The sequence below is a fragment of the Mustelus asterias genome, chromosome 22 (assembly GCF_964213995.1).
Source record: "Mustelus asterias chromosome 22, sMusAst1.hap1.1, whole genome shotgun sequence".
NCBI classification, from domain to species: domain Eukaryota; kingdom Metazoa; phylum Chordata; class Chondrichthyes; order Carcharhiniformes; family Triakidae; genus Mustelus; species Mustelus asterias.
In genome coordinates, this window is record NC_135822.1 from 20,891,991 (window position 1) to 20,906,470 (window position 14,480).

At 47.2% G+C, this 14,480-nt stretch overlaps 1 protein-coding gene across 1 annotated transcript; it reads left to right on the forward strand.

Moving 5' to 3' along the window:
- The first annotated feature begins 1,941 nt into the window (after nt 1-1,941).
- kiaa2013 (KIAA2013 ortholog) lies at nt 1,942-14,077 on the forward strand. The gene is made up of 3 exons (XM_078238853.1): nt 1,942-3,634; nt 9,697-10,550; nt 13,465-14,077. Exons 1-3 carry the CDS (start codon nt 2,665-2,667, stop codon nt 13,480-13,482), a joined length of 1,842 nt encoding a protein of 613 aa, XP_078094979.1. The 5' UTR covers nt 1,942-2,664; the 3' UTR covers nt 13,483-14,077.
- Nucleotides 14,078-14,480: the final 403 nt, after the last annotated feature.

Here is a 14,480-nt window from a genome sequence, read left to right on the forward strand (position 1 = left end):
GACCCGCGTTTGTTCCTGTGTTCACCCCCTCGGTCCTTTCTTCCCACTTGTTAGAGCTTAAACTGGGCCCAGAGACACAGCATCAGCTTCCATAGGGCGGCGCGTCACTTTAAACAGGCCAGCCCCTCTTCCAATTTCGTTACTGCCCCCCCTCCCCTCCACTCACGTACACACGGATCGTGCCCAGGCTGAACACACTCTGCACGCACATAGACATAGCTTATTGTCCTAATCCTCTGCTCATTCCAGTGCTGTTACTCCCCATTATTAATCAGAGGCAAAACCAGCCAGGATCCCAATCCTGAACAATGTTAGTGGAAATCACAGTAAGAAGTCTCACAACACCAGGTTAAAGTCCAACAGGTTTATTTGGTAGCAAATACCATAAGCTTTCGGAGCACAGCTCCTTCGTCAGATGGGGTGGATATCTGTTCTCCAACAGTGCACAGACACAGAAGTCAAGTTACTGTGCACTGTTGAGAACAGATATCCACCCCATCTGACGAAGGAGCTGTGCTCCGAAAGCTTATGGTATTTGCTACCAAATAAACCTGTTGGACTTTAACCTGGTGTTGTGAGACTTCTTACTGTGCTTACCCCAGTCCAACGCCGGCATCTCCACAGTGGAAATCAGCCAGGGTCCCTGCTCTTGATTCCTGTCTAATGACCCCTGAATTAAAGGGGAAGACAGCCAGATTTCCTGCCCTGTTGTCCAGTGACCACCGGGTTAGAGGGAGGGGAAATGCTCCAGTTAACTTTCCAGTGAGCCCCTGGTCTTGCTCTTGACCATTGTCGAATGGCCACTGGGTGAGAAGGAGAGAAATCATTCAGGGATTATGTTTCTGATCACTGCAGCCCAGTGAGCAGATGTGCACTGGTTCTAATCCAGTGTGGAGATGCCGGCGTTGGACTGGGGTAAACACAGTAAGAAGTTTAACAACACCAGGTTAAAGTCCAACAGGTTTATTTGGTAGCAAAAGCCACACAAGCTTTCGAGGCTCTGAGCCCCTTCTTCAGGTGAGTGGGAATTCTGTTCACAAACAGAACTTATAAGACTTGTCTTATAAGTTCTGTTTGTGAACAGAATTCCCACTCACCTGAAGAAGGGGCTCAGAGCCTCGAAAGCTTGTGTGGCTTTTGCTACCAAATAAACCTGTTGGACTTTAACCTGGTGTTGTTAAACTTCTTACTGTCTAATCCAGTGGTCACTGGACAGCGGTCAAGAGCCCTGGTTGTTCTTGTCAATTGGAGGTGGGAAATCAGCCGTGATTGGTGCTCCTGATCGCTGCCCAATGAGCGAGCAGATGAAATGCTGATAGAAATGTGCCTGCAAGAGTCAACAGCTCAGCGTCAATGTGGCTTTGGTTACATTCTGCTGCTGACCAGGGGCCAAACCCGGGCACCTTCCGGACTGGCCTTCAGGGGCGTGGCCAAATGGGGGCGTGGTCTGAGCCGATGGGAGGGGCCCGGGCAGTGGGCGGGGCTTGATCCGGGGGCGGGGCTTGTTCTCGGGCCGGGTCTTGGCCGTGGTGGGGGCCGGGGCATGGTCCAGGGGCGGGGCTTATTATCGGGAGGCGGGGCTTGATCCTGGACGGGGCCGGGTCCTGGGGGGGCGGGGCCTGGTTCGGGGGGCGGGGCCTGGTCCGGGTTCGGGACTTAGCCCGGGGGTGGGGCTTGGTCCGGAGGCGGGGCTTAGGTTCCGGGCTGTGTCTTGGTCCGGGGGCGGGGCTTAGGTCCCGGGCTGGGTCTTGGTCCGGGGGCGGGGCTTAGGTCCCGGGCTGGGTCTTGATCCGGGGGCGGGGCTTAGGTCCCGGGCTGGGTCTTGGTCCGGGGGCGGGGCTTGACTCTTGCCAGCTCCTTCGCCGCTGTCGCAAAATAGGCTGGAGATATCGCGACACTTCCGGGTAAATCTGACTGACGGCAGCAAATCCAGCTGATGGCAGTGTCCTGTGAGGGTGACGGGGGCAGAAAGAATAAAAGTAAAATTAGACAGGGAGTGAAATAGGACAGGCTGAGGGAGTGAGACCGAGAAGCTGCGGTTAGAGAGAGGACCGGGGCATTGGAAACACTGAGAGATGAGAAAGATTGAGAACAGATCAAGAGAGAAATGCTGGAGAAATAGATAGAAACAGAGAAAGTGTGATGGAGATAAACTGAGAGACAGAGGAGAGAGGGGGAGGGACAAGTGAGGGGAAACAGGGAGAGAGAGGGAAAGGGGGAGACGAGACAGGCAGAGGGAGGGACAGGTAGGGGGGGGACAAAGGGAAGAAGAGAGAGGAGAACAGAGAGGGTGATATAGATCAGGAAGTAAAATCATTGAGTGGGTGATGGAAAGTTTGTTGCCTTGTAACCAGTCGAGAGAAAGGATTACTTTAAACAGTTTGAAAGAGGAAATTAAAAAGGCAGTAACACAGAAGGTAAAATTATGGGGTTGTCCTTGTAAATAGTACAATTGACATATTTGTGGCGAGGGGGTAACGTTAGAATTTAAGATAGAAGGACAAAGCTTTGTTGATGTGCTTTTCTCCTGTGCTCTTGCCCCTCTCCTGAGAGCTGACAGAAGGGAAGTACTAAACAGAAACGCGGACACGCTTCAGGACCAGTTAACATTTTGATTAGAAGCTGGAAGAGAAAGGACGAAGAGAAGGATCCAGCGGCCTAAGGATGTGGCTGCAGCAGCGTTTGAAGGGGTTGCCAATGCTGCTGTCCAGCAGCTGGGCCAGGAGAATGCTGGCAGGCCTGGGTATCCTGTTGATCTTTTACTGGTATCTGGCATCAGAAGGTGGGTTCAGACTATTCCCTGGCTCTGAGGACCCCAAGACAGTGACAGACAGTTGTCTTCAGGTAGAGACCCAACGATGGAAGCTAGTTATAGAAAACAGCAATGGCCTGATGAGTCAGATTGGTGGAGACAGCTCAGGTCAGTTATCTGGCCCAGCTGTGGTTGGCAATGGTCATCTTGTCGTGGATATTCTCGCCAATCAACTTTGGGTGGCATCATCTCCTGCCTCGGGCCTTGCTGCCATCCATCTGACAGACTATGTGCCATTGGTAGTTCTGAAATCACTCAGTGTTCGTTCAGTATCCAGAGCAGCTCTCGTCCATTTCCAGGAGGGTTTAGTTCGGTTGTTTCAGTGTATACAGATTGGATTATCCCACAAGTCCCGGGAGTGTGTCACCGTTCGTGAGGATGTGATTGTGCATCGGAGCAGGCCCCACCTCATACTGCAGAGAATTCATATCTCCAACCCCAGTGACAGGGCAACAGTCTTTGAAGTCAACAGCAAGTCGTCCATCATTGACAGCAAATTCTCCTCCAGTCTGGAGAAGTACAACGACAAGGAATTTCTCCTCTCATCAGGGAGAGTTCTGACAGAGAAGAGGGAAACCATTCTGGTAGTGGTGGCCACTGAGAAAATGGCCAGTAGGCTGCAGTTAGCAGCAAAGTCTGAATTCACTGAACATGTGGTGTCAGTGGTTTATACACTCGAACTAGTGGACTTAACAAAGTTGGAAGAATCTTTCAGTAAACTGAGAGATGCGACGAAAGTGGAAATGTCTGAAGTTCTGAGGATGGGAGCAGAAGAACTGTACCGTGAACATCAGAAGGTTTGGGGTGATTTAATAATCTCAGGTAAGCTACAAAGTGTGGATAAGATTGGGGGCTTCACTGTGACCCCACTAATATTTCAATATTGTGCAGAACAGCCATCGTCCCCTGGAAAAGAGGGTCAGTGTTTGTGATAAAAGGGCCAGTGAGATACCAGTGTGTGACACCAGCTTTGCTCTTCAAAAATAATTTGATTTCTATTTATGTGGTTTATTTAGCTATTAGAAAATCAGAAGGGTGACATCAAGCGTGAACTCTTTTTTTTCCCCCTCAGCTTGACCTACTGAGTTTTTCCAACATTTTCTGATTTTATTTCAGATTTCTAGCATTTGCAGTATTTTACTCTTGTTCCATCGAGCTGTTGATCAGTTTCAGTTGAGTTTGTTTGATTCTGTGTTTCTCTTAAAGATGAGTTGGAATTGGGTGTTGTATCCATCAGTAACAAGTTGGATCCAGATGCAAAATTTAGTGCTCTGACATTTGGTTGTGAACTGACACATGGGGCCTGAGGTGAGAATAGATAAATTAGCCAAAGGCATTTTGTGGGTGGTCTGATTAGTAAGTTTGCGGATGACACGAAGATTGGTGGAGTTGTTGATAGTACCAGGATTGTCAGAGGATACAACAGGATATAGGTAGATTGGAGACTTGGGCACAGAAATGGCAGATGGAGTTTAATCTGGACAAATGCAAAGTGATGCATTTTGGAGGATCAAATTTAGGTGTGAATTATACTGCAAATGACAGAACCCTTAGGAATATTAACATACAGAGGGATGTGGGCGTGCAGGTCCATAGGTCCCTAAAAGTGGCAACACAGGTGAGCAAGGTGATTAAAAAGGCATATGGCATGCTTGCCTTCATCAGCTAGGGCACTGAGTACAAGAGTTGGGAAATAATGTTGCAGCCTTATAAAATCTTGATTAGGCCACATTTGGAATATTGTGTGGAGTTCTGGTCGCCACACTACCAGAAGGACATAGCTATGGAGAGAGTGCAAAGAAGGTTCACCAGGATGTTGCCTGGTCTCAAGGGCATTGGCTATGAGGAGAGGTTGGATAAACTAGGATTGTTTTCACTGGAAAGACGGAGGCTGAGGAGAGACCTGATAGAGGTCTCCAAAACTATTTACCATTTATATAGATGATCTGGAGGAGGGGACGGAGTGTAGGGTAACGAAGTTTGCAGACGACACAAAGATAAGTGGAAAAGTGAATCGTGTGGAGGACGGAGAAGATCTGCAGAGAGATTTGGACAGGCTGAGTGAGTGGGCGAGGATATGGCAAATGGAGTATAACGTTGATAAATGCGAGGTTATACACTTTGGAGGAAATAATAACAAATGGGATTACTATCTCAATGGAAACAAATTAAAACATGCTACCGTGCAAAGGGACCTGGGGGTCCTTGTGCATGAGACGCAAAAGCCCAGTCTGCAGGTACAACAGGTGATCAAGAAGGCAAATGGGATGTTGGCCTATATTGCGAAGGGGATAGAATATAAAAGCAGGGATGTCTTGATGCACCTGTACAGGGCATTGGTGAGGCCGCAGCTGGAATACTGTGTGCAGTATTGGTCCCCTTATATGAGGAAGGATATATTGGCATTGGAGGGAGTGCAGAGAAGGTTCACCAGGTTGATACCGGAGATGAGGGGTTTGGATTATGAGGAGAGGCTGAGGAGATTGGGTTTGTACTCGTTGGAGTTTAGAAGGATGAGGGGGGATCTTATGGAGACTTATAAGATAATGCGGGGGCTGGATAGGGTGGAGGCGGAGAGATTCTTTCCACTTAGTAAGGAAGTTAAAACTAGAGGACACAGCCTCAAAATAAAGGGGGGTCGGTTTAAGACAGAGTTGAGGAGGAACTTCTTCTCCCAGAGGGTGGTGAATCTCTGGAATTCTCTGCCCACTGAGGTGGTGGAGGCTACCTCGCTGAATATGTTTAAAGCGCGGATGGATGGATTCCTGATCGGTAAGGGAATTAAGGGTTATGGGGATCAGGCGGGTAAGTGGTACTGATCCACGTCAGATCAGCCATGATCTTATTGAATGGCGGGGCAGGCTCGAGGGGCTAGATGGCCTACTCCTGCTCCTATTTCTTATGTTCTTATGTTCTTATAAGAAGCATAGACAGAGTGGATAGTCAGAGGCTTTTTCCCAGGGTGGAAGTGTCAATCATAATGGGGCACAGGTTCAAGGTGAGAGGGGGAAAGTTTAAGGGAGATGTGTGGGAGAAGTTTTTCATGCAGAGAATGGTGGGTGTCTGGAACGCGCTGCCAGAGGAGGTGGTGGAAGCAGGTACATTAGCAGCATTTAACAGGCATTTGGATGGGTGCATGAATAGAGAGGGAATAGTGGCATACGGACCAAGTAAAGGCAGAACTTTTTTTAAGTTTAGGGTATCATCAGCAAGGGCATGGAGGGCCGAAGGGCCTGTTCCTGTGCTGTCCTGTTCTTTGTGTGTGTGGGCCAGCATTAATTGCCCTTGAATTGAATGGCTTGTTGGGCCATTTAAGAGTCAGCCACATTGCTGTAGGCCAGACCAGGTAAAGACAGCAGATTTCCTTCCCTAAAGGACATTGGCAAACCAGATGGGTTTTTCCAACAATCGACCAATGGTTTCATGATCACCATTAGACTTTTAATTCCAGATTTTTGTCGAATTCAAATTTCACCATTGGCCATGGTAGGATTTGAACCTGAGTAGTATCCTGAGTCCATGGATTACTAGTCCAGTGACAATACCATTATGCCACCACCTCCCATAGGTGTAGTCTTGGTACTAGTCAGGGAACTTGCTGCTGAGACTCTGGAAATGGATGTTACCCTCACCAGTCCCCATCCCCCCCATGACAGCTTCGGACGTCATCTCTTTCCAGACCACTCCTTCCCAAGGTGCTGTTGTGTGCTTTCTAATTGTTCTCCCTCTTTGACGTTTGGCAATTGGTGAGAGGCTGAGTGTTTCCCCAGTGAGTAAATATCACTTTAGTGCACTCTCGGGTTGGAGGGCCTGGCAGTTCACTTCCTTCTTTGTGCTGGCCCAGGCTCCCAGTTGCCATGCAGGCTGTTGGGATAGTTCTGCTGCTCTAAGTGTGCATGTCAGGGTCACAGTGGTGCCTGTGCAGTTAAATAGCCCCCTCCACTTGAACACTGAGAGTGGGCAGGGGAGAACAGGAACTGACATGAAACCTGAAGAGATACTCAGGGATCTGTTTTGGGGCCACTGCTGTTTGTAATATTTATTAATGATCTGGATGAGGGTATAGTTGGGTGGATTAGCAAATTTGCTGATGACACCAAAGTCGGTGGTGTGGTAGACAGTGAGGAAGGGTGTCGTAGTTTGCAGGAAGACTTAGACAGGTTGCAAAGTTGGGCCGAGAGGTGGCGGATGGAGTTTAATGCGGAGAAGTGTGAGGTAATTCACTTTGGTAGGAATAACAGATGTGTTGAGTATAGGGCTAACGGGAGGACTTTGAATAGTGTGGAGGAGCAGAGGGATCTAGGTATATGTGTGCATAGATCCCTGAAAGTTGGGAATCAAGTAGATAAGGTTGTTAAGAAGGCATATGGTGTCTTGGCGTTTATTGGTAGGGGGATTGAATTTAGGAGTCGTAGCGTTATGTTGCAACTGTACACAACTCTGGTGCGGCCGCACTTGGAGTACTGTGTGCAGTTCTGGTCCCCACATTACAGGAAGGATGTGGAGGCTTTGGAGAGGGTGCAGAGGAGGTTTACCAGGATGTTGCCTGGTATGGAGGGGAGATCCTATGAGGAGAGGCTGAGGGATTTGGGATTGTTTTCGCTGGAAAGGCGGCGGCTAAGAGGGGATCTTATTGAAACATATAAGATGATTAGAGGTTTAGATAGGGTGGATAGTGATAGCCTTTTTCCTCTGATGGAGAAATCCAGCACGAGGGGGCATGGCTTTAAATTGAGGGGGGGTAGTTATAGAACCGATGTCAGGGGTAGGTTCTTTACCCAGAGGGTGGTGAGGGATTGGAATGCCCTGCCAGCATCAGTAGTAAATGCGCCTAGTTTGGGGGCGTTTAAGAGATCCGTAGATAGGTTCATGGACGAAAAGAAATTGGTTTAGGTTGGAGGGTCACAGTTTTTTTTTTAACTGGTCGGTGCAACATCGTGGGCCGAAGGGCCTGTTCTGCGCTGTAATGTTCTATGTTCTATGTTCTATGTTCTATACCCAAGGTCATGCAGTAATAGAACCTGATTGTGGCACCTTCCACCAACCTCCTTTCCTGTTCCCTTCCTCTCAGCTCACCCTTCTTATAGACCAGTATTATAGACTAGTAAGCTTAACATCACTAGTGGGGAAAATTCTCGAATCCGTTATCAAGGACTTCATAGCAGAGCATTTAGAAAGCAGTGACAGGATCAGACAGAGTCAGCAGGGATTTATGAAGGGGAAATCATGCTTGACAAATCAGTTGGAATTCTTTGAAGATGTAACTAGTAGAATTGACAAGGGGGAACCAGTAGATATGGTATATTTGGACTTTCAGAAAGTGTTTGACAAAGTCCCGCGCAAGAGATTATCGTGCAAGATTAAAGCGCATGGGATTGGTGGAAGTGTATTGAGATGGATAGAAAACTGGTTGGCAGAGAGGAAACAAAGAGTAGGAATTAATGGGTGCTTTTCAAATTGGCAGGCAGTAACTAGTGGGGTGCTGGGACCCCAGCTATTCACAATATATATTAATGATTTGGATGAGGGAATAAAATGTAACATCTCAAAGTTTGCAGATGATGCCAAGTTGGGTGGGAGGGTGAACTGTGACGAGGATGCAGAGATCCTTCAGAATGATCTGGACAGGTTGGGTGAGTGGGCTAATCAATGGCAGATGCAGTATAATTTGGATAAATGTGAGGTTATTCACTTTGGAAGCAAAACCAAGAAGGCAGATTACTATCTGAATGTCTGTAAATTGGGAGAGGGGAGTGTGCAGCGGGACCTCGGTGTCCTTGTGCACCAGTCACTGAAGGTAAACATGCAGGTGCAGCAGGCGGTAAAGAAGGCAACTGGCATGTTAGCCTTCATTGCAAGAGGTTTCGAGTACAGGAGCTGGGATGTGTTGTTGCAATTACCAGGGCCTTGGTGAGGCCACGCCTAGAGTATTGTGTGCAGTTTTGGTCTCCTTTTCTGAGGAAGGATGTTCTTGCTCTCGAGGGAGTGCAGCGAAGGTTTACCAGGCTGATTCCGGGGATGGCGGGACTGATGTACGCGGAGAGATTGACTAGGTTAGGATTGTATCGCTGGAGTTCAGACCAATGAGGGGGATCTCATCGAGACTTATAAAATTCTAACAGGACCAGACAGGGTAGATGTCGGGAGGATATTCCTGATGGTGGGGGAGTCTAGAACCAGGGGTCACAGTCTGAGGATTCAGGGAAGATCATTTAGGATGGAGGTGAGGAGACATTTCTTCACCCAAAGAGTGGTGAGCCTGTGGAATTCATTACCACAGGAAGTAGTTGATGCCAAAACATTGAATGTATCCAAGAGGCAGCTGGATATAGCACTTGGGGGCGAATGGGCTCAAAGATTATGGGGAGAAAGCAGGATTAGGCTATTGAGTTGGATGATCAGCCATGATCATAATGAATGGTGGAGCAGGCTCGAAGGGCCAAATGGCCTCCTCGTGCTCCTATCTTTTATGTTTCTATGATTCTCTCAATCCTGTCTTCCTTTTGACTCTTCACCCACTACTGCCCTCCTCCTCCTCCTGCTTACCCCTAGCTCCTGAACCATTCATCCCTCTGTTCAACCCCACCTCCTGTCACACCCCAGTTCCCCTCCTCTCACTTGCACCTGCTCTTATTCGTGTATTCCTCTTACTGTTCTCTCAATCCTGTAATCCTCTGTCTTGCACTCCCCTCTCACGACTGTTATTCCTCTCTCACTCCCCCCTCCCTCTCCCTTTGCTAACTCCCTGATCTTGGTCTGTTTTATACTGACCAGAGGTGCAGTAGCTTCTCCTGTGTGTTGGCTCAATGCGTGGCATGGGGCTGGTGGGATGAGAGTGAAGCTTGCCCAAGGTGTCCACTGTGAGCTGCCTCTTTCTGTTCCAGGTGTGGAGATGAAGAAGATCACAGATTTGCACACCCCTTCCAGCGTGACTGTGAACAGAGCACTCTTCTACGTTCTTTCCATGTCAGCTGCTCCTCTTGTGGACCTGCGGAGTGGGGCTGAAGAGCGAGAGAAGCTGGAGGCCAACCTGAATTATGCAGATCATTGTTTCAGTGGTCACGCCACGATGCATGCAGAGAACCTATGGCCTGCGCAGATTTCTGATGTTCCTCACTTGCTGCAGCTCTCCAACCTGTGGAGACTCACACTGCAGAAAAGAGGTTGCAAAAGCTTGGTGGCAGCTGGCTCTCACGGGATGCTCCAAGGGATGGTGATGAGTTTTGGCGGCCTCCAGTTTACTGAAAACCATCTCCAGTTTCAGGCCGATCCCTCCGTCCTGCACAACAGCTACTTGCTCCGAGGGATTCATTACAACAAGGATCTCATCAACCTGGCAGTGTTACTGGATGGAGAGAACAAGCCTTTTCTCCACGTCTCCGTCAAACCTCAGGACAAGCCGGTAAAGCTCTATGGCTGCGAGGCAGGCTGCATGAACGACCCGGTAGAACTGACCTCTGAACCTGAAGGGCACATGTTTCCTGTCATGGTGACACGGCCCATCACACCCTTGCTCTACATCTCGACTGACCTGACTCACCTGCAGGCTCTGAGGCACACACTCCATCTGAAGGCAATCCTTGCTCATGAGGATCACATGGCTGAACAGTATCCCGGCCTCCCCTTCCTCTTCTGGTTTAGTGTGGCATCACTCATCACCTTGTTCCACCTCTTCCTCTTCAAGCTCATCTACAATGAGTACTGCGGCCCGGGTGCCAAGCCCATATTCAGGAGTAAGGTATAAATCTCCCACGGGATCCCTGTCTCTGCTTCTTAGCTGGGAGCCACGCTGCTTTCTGACTCTTCTAATCTTTCTCTAAGATGGGAGCACTTGTGAATCTGTGGTGCTAAGATGGATTTGGTTTTTTTTCTCTTTCTGGTGAAACCTGTCACCCTTTTTGCCAGCACAAAAGACGCTGATTCAGAGTTGGAACAGGACGCTTCCTGAGTGACTTAAATCAATTTCGTAGTTTGCACTACAAATTTTAGATTGAGTAAAATCAAAGCTTGTGCTTGTGTGATTGTGTGTGCCTGGTTCAATTGTAATCCACTGAAAAATGAACAACAGTAGCTACTTAACACGGTATCTTCATCCCAGCTTATTGTTGAGTGTTTTTGGTGACCACACAAAGTGTAGGTGAGGGGGACACATTCTGCTCCGTGGACGTGACTTTTTGGGGGAATTTGATGTAAGGGGAGAGATCCAATGAGATGAATAATTTCCAACTGATTTGAAGAAATGCCCAAATTGAGGCAGTCTAAGTGGGCCTGGGGCTAAGGTTGAGCAGTGGGATTTTCAGTGGGCCTGGGGATAAAAATACAGATCAGAGTCTGAGTGTACACAGCTCGAGTCTGGGACTGACTGAGCCAGCACAGTTGCTTGTTCCTTCAGCCTGGCATGAGTTGGAATTCAGTTGAATTTCACCAAACCTAACTGCCCTAAATCCCAAACAATTCCAGCCTCTGAAACTATTTCCTGTGGCAAAGCTTTGCTGGAAATTCTTCATGGAATGCAGTAGATCATCAACTAAAATTTCGACATAAACTGGGAAAGTAAATTCATCTACATGCACACAATCCCTAAGACACCTCCTAGTCTGTTCTCTGTAACGTGGATGAGATTTAGGGCGGGTAGGCTATTATTGCATTATTTTCTGCAGGTGGGAATATGATAGACCCTGCAACCAATCATGCTCTTCAAATAGAGCATTAGAGGTCCATAGATTGGAGATTATTGACTGTGTAACAGGGAGAGTGGATCTTGTATATATCCTCACTACCTGATGAAAGAATCAGCCATCAGAAAATCCAAACCATCGCACTTTGCCTTTTATTGAAAAAAGTAGTGCGGTGAAATGGGTGAGTAATTAGACTGAGAGTAGATAGGCTGGGTGTCAGTGAGTTCATCAAGTGAGCTGCCACAACATATAGCACATCAGGTTCCCACGTTCATTCTCCAGCCCCTGGGATTCCTGTTTATGATTGCCAATGCCTGTGGCTAGTGGGAAGTAACAGACTCTATCTTCGCATGTGATGCCCCCACAGCTGAATAGCCAGTCCTCACTACTGCCTCTTTTGACACGTGAGCCTGATGTCATTCACGAATGATTGGGCACTCGGATGATTACCAGAGGGCGGCTGATATGGGACAACTCTATCAACACCACTCCCTCCTCCCTGGGACAGCTTCACCCATATTGGGGAGTCACTGTCCCTTTGGTCAGTATTTGCTGGGGGGGGGGTGCTCTTGGGCTCGATGTGGATGTTTTTAGCTGCCGTAGTCAGTTGTGAGTGAGTTGATATTGATTTATTTATGCTCTGTGCTTGTGTGTTGATGTTCTGTGTGTTATATCCACTGTATTTCACAGAGGCTTTCTGAGTGTCCTGGAAACACAACCTGAGGCACAAATGTTGTAACTAATCAGACAGATAAACGTAACAGCCTAAACTCTCCATTACTACACTACTAAACCTTGCTCTGGAGTTGCTGTTGTTCCAGGGTGTAAATGGAACCATGCTCTGCCTGTGTGGCTTTATAACCAGCCTCTGTTCTTTCACTTCCTGGTGAACCATGGAATAAAAGGCCATGTGTTTGCCCAAGAGCAGCAACAGTTTCTGCCGGGCAGGTACGTTGTAAATGCCATTTGTGTTACTGGAAGGACACCCTGAACTCCGTGAAATACAAATAATTAATACTCACACTTCAGATCAGACTGGTTTAAACAACACATTGCATACTGCTGGCCCTGTTTATTTAGCAGTAGCTGGTGGTTAACTAGAACCAAATTAACCATCAAACCAGCCTTAGGATTCATTTACAGGAGGGATATTACTTTTCACTTTAACTGTCTTTCACTTTAATGCCTAAGAATTGTTTACTATCAAGGATGGTGCAAGATCTCCCTTCTACCCACCTGTCTGTGGGCCTTGACCCTTACATCGTCCACTCCTAGAGGCTGGAGTCTCAGGCCGCCTCTCCCAGTCCCTTGGCCTGTTCTTCAGGCAGCTGCCACTGGCAAATAAAGTGTGTCCTCACTTTAAGGAAGAAGGAGATGGACAAATTCTTGCTCACCTTCCCCTGTTGTGCTCACTTGCCCCAGTTTACGAAGCAGCATCTGCGAAATCTGGGATCAGCTTGGCTAAACAATTCCTGCTTGTGGAATTGTGTGTGGTGGAAAAGTACAAATCTTTTCACTGCTCTGATTATTAATATCCAGTGTTCCTTCCCTGATTACCACCAAATGTTTAATCCCCTGATTATTGTAATTTCCCTGAATATTACTGCCATACTTTGTTTCTGTCCTGTATGCTCTGATTGTTAATGTTATCCATTGTTACTGCCCTCATGCTTTATACCATTGACTGACGCTGCTCTGAGTCATAGTACCAGCCATTATTGCTACCTTAATACTGTCAACCTTTGTTACTATTCCACTTGTAAGTATCATCCTTTGTTATTGCCCTGTTGTGTTACGACTTTGACCATTTTTACTGAGGGCCGCAGTCATCATAGTGGCTATTCCCTTGTCTGTTCTGATCTGTTTTCCTGTTGGATCCTGACTTGTGGCTTGGGTGAGTTGCTTTTTGCAGAGTGATAGTTTCACAGGTTTTCAAGTCTGTTGGTTACAGATTTTTCTTTGTTGATTAAACAGGATGTCATAAGAATTTGATGAAATGGTTCTTGCCCCTTTTCATCATCACCTCGTGTGGCTGTTAACATCTCTTGGTTCAGAGGATTAGAAGGTGATGCAGCTGTCAGCATCGGGTGAGACTGCATCTGCAAACAAATTCCTTTCTTTAATAAATAAAGGGCACTGTGTTAATTTATTTGTTTAAAAAATGTGAAATTGATTTAGACACTGGATATCAGACAATCTGCGGCGAAGCTCTTGCTTTGTATGGCTTTAATTGATCATAGTCGACATTGAACTGGGATTCCAGATAGAAATCCATCTGAAAAACCACAGCTTCATTGTTATCTCCAGTGAAAGTCACCTCACGTTTCCAGCATGATATAGACGGTGCAGTTCCTTGCGATGGGTGATGAAAGAATTCTTTTCTGAATTGGTTGCGCGACCGTTTCGTTGCGAGATTCAAATCTGTCCTTCTGGGGAGAGAACTGCAGGGAATGGTTTCTGATAAGTGAATGTTATGGGGTGAAATTGCAGGGTGATTTTTCTAACAAAGCTGTTTAACAGTTTGAAATAAACTCATTGTGACAAATGACCCCTTCAATTCTGGATTGATTGGGAGCTGGTAACACAGCGTATGTTTGTGGCTTTTTTTTGCAATATTTCATGTTTGTTTTTAAATATATCTTGTACTTTTATGTTTCAGTGAGTGATGCTGGAGAAAGTGTCCAGGTGCCATTTTCTGTTGTCACATCCCACCTGAGGCTGTGGTTCACGGTTTAGTGTTAGAATTTCTTAGGCACAATGACCAGAGCTCCCTCCATTTCTATAACCTCAAACTCGCAATCCTATTCCATTTTAATCACCATTGTGGTGACATTGCTACCATTCATGGACATTTAAAGGGTCATTCTCGGTTGCTGAAGCCTTTAATTAAAAGTTCAATTCCCTAATCCATCCTGAGTCAGCTTGCCTTGGTCAGGGTACCTGCTCACTAGCAGCTAGCGTTGGATTCTCTATCCTTGGGTTAGGGAGGG

Coding starts and splice junctions, on each gene's coding strand:
- kiaa2013 (XM_078238853.1), top strand. CDS start 2,665: ATGTGGCTGCAGCAGCGTTTGAAGGGGTTGCCAATGCTGCTGTCCAGC. Junction 3,635..9,696: donor GGGTGATTTAATAATCTCAG/GTAAGCTACAAA, acceptor TTTCTGTTCCAG/GTGTGGAGATGAAGAAGATC.